This window comes from Peromyscus californicus, unplaced genomic scaffold, assembly GCF_007827085.1.
Source record: "Peromyscus californicus insignis strain IS unplaced genomic scaffold, ASM782708v3 Scaffold_6__1_contigs__length_162567912, whole genome shotgun sequence".
In the NCBI taxonomy this organism is placed as follows: Eukaryota; Metazoa; Chordata; class Mammalia; order Rodentia; family Cricetidae; genus Peromyscus; species Peromyscus californicus.
Window position 1 is genome coordinate 85,548,548 of NW_026294584.1, and position 12,211 is coordinate 85,560,758.

Consider the following 12,211-nt stretch of genomic DNA (forward strand, 5'->3'; position numbering starts at 1 on the left):
TTGTTGGCTTTAGTGTTTTCTTTGACTGATGAATGTATTTCTTCTACTGTATCTTCAACGCTAGAGATCCTCTCTTCCATCTCTTGCATTCTGTTGATTATACTTGCATCTGAAGTTCCCAATCGTTTTCTCAGATTTTCTATTTCCAGCATTCCCTCTGTTTGTGTCTTCTTCATTTTTTCTATTTCCCTTTTCAGGTCTTGGACTGTTTCCTTCATTTGTTTCATTGATTTTTCTTGATTTTCTCTCAGTATTTTATTGTTTTCTTCCAGGACTTTATTGATTTCTTCTAATTTGTTTGCCCTTTCCTCTAGTTGTTTACAGCGTTCTTCACATTTTTTTGTCTTTTCCTCTACACAAGCCTCTAGCTTCTTCATGATGTCATTCATAAGGCTGTTTTCTTCTGCTTCTTCCAATTTCTGATGTTCAGGTCTAGGTGTTGGAGGAGGGCTAGGGCCTGGTGATGCTGTATTGCTATTCATTTTGTTGTATATGTTTCTGCCTTGACGTCTGCCCATCTCCTTGTGGTTCGTTCCTGGCCTTTTCCGCACACTTGGTTCAGCCAGACCAGTGTTCCAAAAGGGAAGTCCGGAGCAAGATGGGAGCTGGGGGCCGGCCTCTAAGTCTCAGGAAGAGGCTTGGGGCTCAGGTGGATGGGCGTGGGGGCAGGGCGTGGAGACTGCAGGGCCTGCCAGGGGTCTTGGAGAAGGGGATCCTTCCCGGTGGGGCTAGCAGGGAACCTGCCGGGTGGCCAGAACCTGGGGCCAAGTTGGGCAGGTCTTCCCTGGAGTGGCTGGTGCCCAGGGATGGGGTCTTGGGCATGGAAGGGCACTCACCAGTTTTCCAAAAGGGAAGTCCGGAGCAAGATGGGAGCTGGGGGCCAGCCTCTAAGTCTCAGGAAGAGGCTTGGGGCTCAGGGGGATGGGAGTGGGGGCAGGGCATGGAGACTGCAGGGTCTGCCAGGGGTCTTGGAGAAGGGGATCCTTCCCGGTGGGGCTAGCAGGGAACCTGCCCGGTGGCCAGAACCTGGGGTCAAGTTGGGCAGGTCTTCCCTGGAGTGGCTGGTGCCCAGGGATGGGGTCTGGGGCAAGGAAGGGTACTCACCAGTTTTCCAAAAGGGAAGTCCGGAGCAAGATGGGAGCTGGGGGCCGGCCTCTAAGTCTCAGGAAGAGGCTTGGGGCTCAGGCGGATGGGCGTGGGGGCAGGGCGTGGAGACTGCAGGGCCTGCCAGGGGTCTTGGAGAAGGGGATCCTTCCCGGTGGGGCTAGCAGGGAACCTGCCGGGTGGCCAGAACCTGGGGCCAAGTTGGGCAGGTCTTCCCTGGAGTGGCTGGTGCCCAGGGATGGGGTCCGGGGCAAGGAAGGGCACTCACCAGTTTTCCAAAAGGGAAGTCCGGAGCAAGATGGGAGCTGGGGGCCGGCCTCTAAGTCTCAGGAAGAGGCTTGGGGCTCAGGGGGGATGGGAGTGGGGGCAGGGCGTGGAGACTGCAGGGTCTGCCAGGGGTCTTGGTGAAGGGGATCCTTCCTGGTGGGGCTAGCAGGGAACCTGCCCGGTGGCCAGAACCTGGGGCCAAGTTGGGCAGGTATTCCCTGGAGTGGCTGGTGCCCAGGGATGGGGTCTGGGGCAAGGCTCATTCCATGGTTTTATTTGTCATCCTTTTAATATCATTGCAAATGTAAACCAAATAGAAACTTGGCACTACCCTTCCAAATGTTAGAGACTGAAAAGAATGGTACAAAAAATAGAAAATGTAAAGAAGAATGAACAAGCATTATTTCCTCAGGAAGTCATGTTATAATCCAACACTGAAGCCCATCGCTGACAAATTTTTCACTTTTTCTAAAAGTTCATATCCTAGAGCTCAGGTACTAAATTGGCGGTCATGTAACTGAATTTGTAGACCATAAAACATTGCCTACAACAAAATACTATGAAAGCATGTCAACCAAGAAGAATGATTTTGAGATGTTTCTGGCAGTGCAGACCCCTGTTACATAACTGAACTTCACTGAAGCCTTGAATCTGAACACAAAACATGAACATTTTACACTATGCACGTCAACATATCATGTGACACTGCAATTGAGACACTGGCTCAGATTTCAGACTGCTGCATGTTGTATTAGGCATTGCAGTCATTTTGCTGAACATACAAGTCTTTCTGCCCTGATAAAAACAGTAATTTAGTCACCTACCATTATTTCTAACCATGAAAGTATCAATTTTATACATCTTTGGGTTCTATGGTGTTAAAATGTCTAACTCTACCTGTTCCTGTGTAAGTTGATGACTTGACTTACATGTTGCTTAATTCGTTTAGCTTGGGATTAGGAAAGAATTTCAAAAAAAAATTCCTGAAATGCCCTTAAGCATACTTCTGCTACTTTCTCTAATGTATTCATGTGAAGTGGGAATCTTAGCACTGATGATTATAAAATCAAAATATCTACTGACTCTGAAATATTTTGAAGTTGTGCTACATAGTATGAAATCAAATATTCAGACAAGATCAATTTCATTTGTAAAATTAAGCAAGCATACCCATGTCACTAATACCCATATTTCATTTTATCACTAATAAAAAATATTATAGTGTAACAAAATTGTTTTAAAACAAATTTTCTCATAACTTGTTATCAATTAATGTTTATTGTCTATACCTATGTTATAAACCTATATGCCTGATGTTGCATTAAAGTTTCACAGGTGATATTGCCCCATGCAACTACAGACAAAGGTCCCATAGGTCTCTGTACTGGATTTGACTTTAGGCCTCCTCCATGAGGAAAATATTTCATGATAACCAGAAGATACCATACAAACGTCCAAAGGAGAGAAGCAACCAATAGTCCCACCCAGCTATGACACCTGTGAACCCCAAGGAGCAGCACTGCATGATAACCCTAAGAGGGCATGAACAGTATATATACCTAGATGGTAACCAAGGGGTTTCTAATTGGACTTGAAGAACTACTCAACAAGAGGGAAATCATGTCTGGTACCAGAAGCCTCACCAACTACCCAAAGTGAGTAAAGTCATAGAATAGCAAGCAGAGAAGATGCAGAGAAAAATAAGATAGGCATGCTATACTGAGAAAAGAAACCAAGTCACATGGCAAGGAATAGATAAGAAATATCAATTAATTTAAATTTAAGATTTAGCTAGTAACAAGCCTGACCTATTGGCCAAATATTTATCATTAATATTGAATTTCCATGTCGGATATTTGGGAACTGGTAGGTGGGAAAGAAGAGTCTGCCTAAAAAGCACCAAAGGCAATGGGAACTAGCAGGAAAGCAAGGACTTGAACAAGGTACAATCTGTGGCTCAACAGGGAAGAAGAAGGTTGAGGAAGATGAAGACTGTGTCTGAGGGAATGCATCACGACAAACATAGGTGTTAGAAACTCAATCCTCAAATTCAGATCAAAGTATCTGATAGTAGTTTGTTTGGGAGGTAGACAGGATAATATGAGGTCGTAAAGGAAAAAGTGCCATAACGGCACTATTAGCTTTATAATTAGAGGCAAAAAGAGCAGATCTGGCACACTGTTGATCTCAGCACGTGATGTCTTCCACTATGTTAGGAAACACCAAGGAAGCCCTCAGGAGATGTGGTCCAATCATGGCAACATGCTCATAGGATTCCTCAAGCCCAGTGTGGTGATATTTCATTTGCGCTGAATGTGGTGAAAATTTAATTGTACTGAAATGTGGTGATATTTTATTTGTGCTTTAATAAATAAAGCTTGCCTGGAGCCCAGAGGAAAAAGCCAACCACAACCCAGAAGTTATGCAATGTTAGCACATGCCCTTAATCCCATCACCTGGCAGGCAGAGATCTGTCTGAATCCCTGTAAATTCAAGACCACACAGAGCCAGGGGTGGGGGCACGCACCTTAATTCCAACACTAGTTAACCATAAAGTTCTGGAGCTCTATACACACAGAAAGAAAGTGACAAAGCTGTGTAGGAAGAGGGAGTGATTTAGCAGGGCTAAGAGAGCCAATGAGAGAACAGAACAGAAAAGGCATATAAACATGAATATACAGGAAAAAGCTCTCTTTGGAAGCTGTAGAGTTGGTGAGATGAGGTTAACTCATAGCTTTCTGTATTTTCCCTGATCTCTCTAAGAGTTTCACCCCTATATATTTAGCTATATATTAGTGTTTTTTTATTTAATAAGGCCATTAGAAATTTGTCTACAGCCCAGAGCTATAATAAATAGATGTATTTTCTGTGTTAGATTCCTGGTTTCTGGTATTCAATTATGGCAACAGTAAACAAATCAAAGCTGAATAGAAGTAACAGATAAATGTCAAAGAAAAGTAAGATATGAGAACTCACAGAGTAGGTGTTGAAGGCTGGGTAGTACTGCACTCCGTGTATTTACTGGCTGCCATGTTTGCAGAAAGAATGGTGCAAATATCCTCACTGGCCTTGGGAAAAGATTCTCTGAATGCCAAGATGAAGGTGCAGCCCTGAGAGCACCTTGACTGTAGCCCCCAAGACCCTACATAGAGGACCCAGATATATCCTGCCTAGGTTATAGGTGTTGTGGTTGTAAATCGATGATCCAATACTAATTCCCTACTGTAATCTAGGACTGTAACCTTGAAAAACTCAGAGATGTGCATCTTGGAGAAGGTGCTAGGGATCATCCTGTTGAGCTTTCATGCTCCACACTGGGAGGATGCAGAGACACAAAAAAGGCTCATGTAGAAGTAGAGGATGACTGGGAAGAAAACCTTCCATGATCATGGCTGTGCACCCTTGGCTGTGCGCCAGCAATGGTAGAACAATTGCAAAAGGAAAAAAAGTTGGACATGGTGTCATGTAATCCAGCAGTCAGAAGGAAGAGGTAGGTTGGCTACAAGTTTAGGGTCACTGGGGTCTAGATAGTGATTTCCAGGTGAGCCTCAAATATATAGTGAGACTTCGTACTCCTTGAAGTAAGAAGACAGCAAAAAGTGAAAGAAGCCAAGAAGAGAATGTGGCCACGTTGTGGAAGATATTATAGGGAAAGATGTGGGTATTGGATGAGGAGAAAAGAACAGCAAATGAGTATAACACTGTGGATGAGCATCTGTGATGGACACAGAGATGCAGATAAGAAGCTGAGCAATAAATTAGCCAGAAAAGGCTTGTATGTGATCCTCTGAAGAAAGACTTGAGAAATTTTAAGCAAATAAAAGAGGGAATATAACATTAGGTTGAAAATATATGCTTGTGTCTCCAAGACAACAATCTTCAAAGTTCAAGCTCTGATTATTTTGGGCAACTGGGGAAAGTTTCCTGTAAGTTTAATATGATTGACTATTCAGTATATTGAACACAAAAAAAAAAAAACCCAACAAATTTTATTGAAATTGCCCATTGAAAATAGTATCAAGGAGGTCTTTATTATGTAAGCAAACAGATGAATTATAAAGTATAAATGGTGGGACAAACACACATACTATTATTTTAAAAATCTGTTCCAGAATTTCACTGTTTTTACAAACAAGATTTCCAAAATTACATGATTGACATGCCTGGGGAAAAACACAGCTCAGACACTGAGCTTCAGTGAGCAGCCACACCAGGAGGTTTTTGTTTAGCCCTAGAGCACTGTGGGAGGAAGCTCTCTAGTCTGCTGACAGTAATAGGTTGCAGCATCATCAGCCTCCACAGGATTGATGGTGAGGGTGAAGTCTGTCCCAGACCCACTGCCACTGAACCTGGCAGGGACCCCAGATTCTAGGTTGGATGCTGCATAGATGAGGAGTTGTGGGGGCTGTCCTGGTCTCTGTTGATACCAGTTCATAAGATGAGTTCTACGTATAGTGACACTCTGGCTGGACCTACAAGACAAGGTAGCCCTTTGCCCTAGAGACACACTCAGTGAAGGCGGAGACTGGGTCAGCACAATGTCTGCAGTAGAACCTAGAATGATAAACACACAATGCTGTCACAGAAATACTGCAAATACCCATGAAAAAAACATACGTATGTGGAATGTGTAACAGCAATCAAGAGATATACCCTGAGAAAAATAAAATAAAAAGGAAGATCAAAACCAATTAAATTTCAATGATCAGGAAAGACACCAAGGCATACAAAACAATGATGGCCACAGAAGATGCTCCTACCACTGCAAACTCTCACCTGGAACCCAGAGCAGCAGTACCCATAGCAGGAGAGAAGCTGACCCCATCTTTGTGAGCTGGACTAGAGGCTGCTTCTTGGGTATAGGCAAGCTGCCTTTAAAGATGCTTTGAGCAATCTGCACTGTGGCTAAAGTCTCAATATGCAAATCAGCTCAGAGAAGCTTGACTTTTTGCTCACAGGGCACCTGCTCTTGTGTCACCCTATGGCAGTTAGGATTAACAAAAATTTCACTAGGGTATTGTAAGTGTATACCAAGTGTTTTTGCGGCTGGCCCTGTGCAGACATGTTCTGTTATTTTGAGGTTCCAACTGGGGAGTGCACTATCACTGCTCTGCTGTAGAGGATATTATACGTAAGAGCACTTTTCTCCCTCAGAATTGTTTAAAATCTTTTTATTGATTCTTTGTGGATTTCACATCATGCCTACCAATCCTATCCATCTCCCCATTCCCTTGCTTCCTCCTTCTGTCCTTATAACCTCCCCCAAAATAAAATTTAAAAGTAAAACCCAAGACTCAAAAAACCAAAAACAAAAAAAGAGAAAAAGAAAAAGAAAAGACAAAAACCTTGGCATGGAAACTGTAGTGTGGCCCGATGAGTCACACAGTATATCCTTTAGTCCATATATCTTTCCTTGTAAGTATTTATTGCAAAGAGCCATTGGTCTGGTTGAATTCCTGAAGAGGGCAATGGATCCACTAGAACACAGTTACAGATGGCTGTGAACTGCCACATGAATGCTGGAATCTGGACCCATGTCATCTGTAAGAGCAAGAACAACTCTTAATCACTGAGCCATCTCTCCAGCCTCAAACTGATTTTTTTCAATCTCATGACAACAAAGTGTTTTGCATTGTGATATTTCTCACAAACAGAAACTAGTTGGATATAATGAGATAAAGAACAAAACAAGGTGGCTTGGTTCAGATGAAAAGAAGAAGTTGGCTCCTCTGAGAGGCTGTAATCTAAATGTCATCAGGAGCAGAAGAGGCAGTGAGCAGTGAACATGGGATGAAGAAGGAGGCAGGAAACCTAAACTTAGAACAAACAGGCAGCACTGAGGATAAGCCAAAATGATTTCCATTGAGGCCCCAGTATTGATAGTGTAGCATAAACCAAAGGTCTTAAACCAGACCAAGGACTCATTGCAATGAACACATGCAAAAGGATATACTGTCTGACGCATTGTGTCACACTAGAGCTTCCACGATGAGATTTTTCTTTTTTTCTTCTTCTTTTCCTTTAAATTTTACTTTGTGTTATCCTGTTGGGGGGAGGTTGCAAGGGCAGAGGCAGATGTGAAGGGGCTGGAGATGATTGGAATTAAGATGCATGATGTGAAATCCACAAAGAATCAATAAAAACTTCTTTAAAAGTATGGAGGGCAATAATTAACCAGCAGAATGTAGTAAACCTCCAGGAGCTGTAGTAAACAAAGGTATACCATCTTCTCAAGACATGAGAAGGTAGGTCCTGGAGTGATGACTCCGTGGTTAAGGGCACTGGTTATACTCTTCCAGAGGACACAGGATCCATTCCTGACACCCACATGGCAGTTAACTACCATCTGTAATCCAGTTCTGGGGGAACCAATGCCATCTTCTGGCATCTGAGGGTACTACATGCACAAGATGCACAGCCTACAAATGGGCAGAACACTCATATTTATAAAAATTAACTCAATTAATCAATTAATAAGGTGGCTAACATCTTTACTTAAGGCAAATGAGTTCTGTTTGGAAATTCTAGATTCTAGAACTACAAAATGATGATTTCTTTTTTGTTCAAGCCAAACTTACACAGAGAACTTAACTGTGTTTTGCTCCAAGGTTAAGGGACACACTGTGCTAATTAATTCTCTGCAGCATTTTATAAGTTTTCTCATCACTGTGCCAGGCACAATGGCTATTAGGCAGATGAGGGAAGTGTCCATGCCTGCGTGTAGTTCAGGAAGCTGGTGAGACTCAGAGAGGAGTTTTGTGTTGGAGCCTGAAACACTATGGGAGGAGAGCAGTAATGCTGTATGCAGTAATACTCTGCCAGGTTTTCAGCCTGGACGCTGCTGAGGGCAAGAGTGAAATCTGTCCCAGATCAACATTCTATGAAGCCATCAGGGACCCCAGAGTTCCTAGTGGATACCCAGTAGATCCACACTTTAGGAACCTGCCCTGATTTCTCCTGATAAACAGGCAAAGGGGTTCTTCTGTATATAGCTACCAAACAGACTCTGGCTGGACTTATCATTAATGGAAGTCTCTCTCTCCTGCTGACACACAGCCATGGAGGATAGAGACTGGGTCATCATGATGCCCCCTTAGGCATCTGCAATTGATAAGAGAAAACTGTCATGCATTTACATTCAAGGACTTTGTAACACAAACATTGATATTAAAAATATCTTTTCTAAGCAAGTGTAGTGTCACACACCTTTAATCCCTGTACTTGGGAGGCAGAGGCAGGAGGATTTCTGTGAGTTTGAGGTCAGTCTGGTTAACAAAGTGAGTTCCAGAATAGATTTTTCTCCCAGTTATTGTATGTTTGCATGGCCTTTCTCAGCAAAAGCGTCACTCTAAAAAGATTATAATAATTTTAAATTTGTTACCAGACACTCAGAGCAGCAAGGACATGAGTACCTGGGTCGCTGATTCCATCTTGTTACCCATCTTGTCTGATGCGGCTCAATTCTCACTGGAAAAGCCTGTTTTATATAACCTGAGCAGCTAGGATATCCTGTAGGAGCCCATGCAAAGTGGTCAGCAAATGAGGAAGCAAACAGCATGGCAGTCTGTGTGAGAGAGACTGAAGAAATCAACAGCCAATAATATCAGAGGGAATAAGCAATCACTGGGGTGGAAATCAACATAGAAGCTAATTGTCCAACTAAGAGCTCTCCACCCACAAACATCTAGAGGCTCTAGTGACAGGCTTCCATTCACAGTCAATGACATGTTTATATCAGTTCACAGACATGATGGTAGAGCTAACTCAGAATAGCAATCCCTGGGAAATAATTAACATGAATTATTTCTGTTAACAGAAAACAACAAAGGGGAAGTGGAGGAAAAGGAAGTGAAAATGAATGAAGGCTGAAGGACAAAAAGAAAAAGGGAAGAGGAGGAGGAAAGACAGAAGAAAGGAGGAAGGGAAAGAGGAGGAGAGAGGAGGAAAAGAAAGAAGGGAAATTCAGTGATGGGAAGGGAGGAGAAAGGAGAAGAGGAGAATAAAGAAAAGGGAGAAGTAAAAAATGAAAATCAGAAGGAAAGGTGACAAATTTTGGACCAATTTTGTGTAACACTGACCCAAAATTTCCCAGCTCCAAAGCCATTTACATTCTGTTGTGAACGGAGAACACTAAACACTCCAGAGCTACAGTTTCCAAGCTGAGCATCCACCAGAGAGCAAAGACAGGCCCAGAGTTCACTCCATGGATGTATGTGGCATCCTCATTTAATCATAGAGTTATAAGGGTTTAATGTCATTGTAAACATAAACCAAACAGAATCTTGACACTACCCTTCCAAATGCTAGAGACTGAAAATGTGCTACCAAAAATAGCAAATGGAGGGAGAGAGCGAAAAAGCAGGAATTCCTCTGAAAGTTTTGTTGTAATCTAACACTGAAGCCCAACACTGACAAAGTTTGCTTTACTGGAGAAATGCATGCCCTAGACCTAAATCTATGGGTCATGTAACTGATCCCATAGGTCATCAAACATTGGCAAAAATAGAAATTCTGAATGCACATCAACCATGAGCAATTGGAAAGCTAATGTAGAATGAATTTGAGATGTTTCTGGCATTGCTTTGTGTTGTATCATAGGACTTCAATGTAGCCTTGGTCCTGAACACACAACATGCACACTTTGCATTATGCATGCCGACATGCCATGTAACACTGCAAATGAAGTCTTTTCTTGGATTTTAGACTATTATGCTATGCACAGAATTGTCCTCACCATACTTACAAGGTTTTTTGCTCTCATAAAACATAATAATTTAGTTACCAACCATTATTCCTTACCATATAAGTATCAGTTTCCTATATCTTTGGGTTGTATACCATTACAGTGCTGAACTACAGATGTTACTGTTTGAGTTCCTGATTTGAGTCACATGAAAAGTGGTTAAAAGGATTTTAGCTTTGGATTTGATAAAATTTCCCAAAAGTCCTGAATTGCCTTTAAGCACATTTCTGTCATTTTCTGCTGAGACTCTGAGCATTGATGATTATAAATTACATTATCTATATACTTTGAAATATGTTGATACTGTACTACATAGTATGAAATCAAACATTAGAACAGATTAACTTTGTCATAATAAGCAGCGCACAACATCACTAATACGCAGATTAGCTTTCATCTTTAATAAACAGTAAAGTTATATAATACCAAAAGTATTTTAAAATAGATTTTCCTATGATTTATTATCAGTTAATCTTTGTCTTCTACATACCTTCTCCATACCTAATATGTAGCTTGTATGCCTAAGGTTGCAGTAAATATTTTACAAATGATATTGCACTTCAGACAAATGTGGCAGGATTCAGAGACCTCTGAGCTGGAACTGAATGTATTCTCCCTGAGGACTAGCATTCTCCGTACTGTAAGTTTCCATGCAAGCTTCCAATAGAGGGAAGCAACCAGCAGCTCTACCCAGCTATGACACTTATGAACCACAAGGAACAATAGGTATTGTACTATATACCAAAGTGGGCAGTAGAGGCATGTATACCTTGATGGTAAGCAACAGCTTTCTAATTGAACTTAAGACTTACTCAACAAGGGAGAAATCATGCCATATACCTGAAACCTAGCCAACTATCCAGGGCTAGTGAAGTCATGCATCTTGGAGGAGTCTCTAAACTCTCTATCTCACTAAACCTGCATAATCCCTAACTGCATGCTAAGTAATTTGTCCTATTACCACAGATAATGGTTGTCTTCACACCTCATCAAAGAAACCTCTTATTGCAAAAGATGGAAACCATTATAGAAAGATATTCCAATCTATATAGAGATGTGTGGAACCCAGCCCCAATAGATATATCTACAAAACAATCTCACATCTCAGACTCAAGAAACACTGAGAAACAGGGAGAAGATAGCTTGTAAGACCCAGAGGATCAGGGAGTTTCCTGTCAAATTGTGTATCTTAGTATATGAGAAGCTGTATCCATGAAGTCTCACCAACATGGTTTTATAAATTTTAATCCACTATGTTCAGAAAAGGACTATTTTTAACATCTCTTGGCATTATTATTTTATTTTACTTGGTAGCAAGAGATCTTGAAGAAGCTGAAATCTATGATATGAATGACAGAAACTCTTAAGTTCCTGTAAATATCAGCTTTTCCTTTGTCTGTGTTAGTTTTTCCCTTTTGAGAGATGGACCAGCATATGCATTTCCAAGGTCTCTAGTACTGTATTAGCATTGAGAATCATGTTCATCATATCCTTCAAACAGAGACAGAATTTCAGAGCTGACTCTGTTCACTGCTGTGGGTAGCATGAACTTTTTTTTGGTTTTCTTCCAAAAATAGAAAGAAATTTATACCAATGGCTCACCAAATAGACTGCCCACATTTTCCTTGGCTCTTTCCATATCACATTACCCACTAGGCAGTTTACATATGGCTCTCCAGGGAGACTTTTCTCTCCAAGGATTAGAAGAAATCTCAGTTGTGCTTGGCTCCACTAGATGAGTTCTCAGAATGAAGATCTTTCTCTATAGCTTAGGTATTAATGTTCAGGATTTCAGATGAGGTCAGAGATGATAAAGCAAAGCAGCACAGAATGAGATCTAAGGTCATATTGCTTCCTGTGTGTTTTCCGTACACATGAGAGATGAGCAGTATTTGTCATGCAAAGTGGGACAGGGATATTACACTTGTCATAGAAAGCATCCACAAAGAACAGGCACCTGGACTCTGGTGATGATTGTCATTTGCAAAGAGTGAAATGCTGGGAGGAAATCTCTGAGGGCATTTTATTGGATGAAAATACTGAAGTATGTATTCAAATTGGATATTGAGGGTGTACAAAACAAAATCACATGGTAGT

General features: G+C 41.6%; 1 gene segment (V, D, J or C); it reads right to left on the minus strand.

Moving 5' to 3' along the window:
* Nucleotides 1-5,602: 5,602 nt before the first annotated feature.
* Nucleotides 5,603-6,196, minus strand: LOC128099678 (Ig kappa chain V-III region MOPC 63-like). The segment is given in 2 exon segments: nt 5,603-5,925; nt 6,148-6,196. Coding segments are annotated over 2 exon segments (372 nt in total).
* Between the last annotated feature and the right edge of the window lie 6,015 nt (nt 6,197-12,211).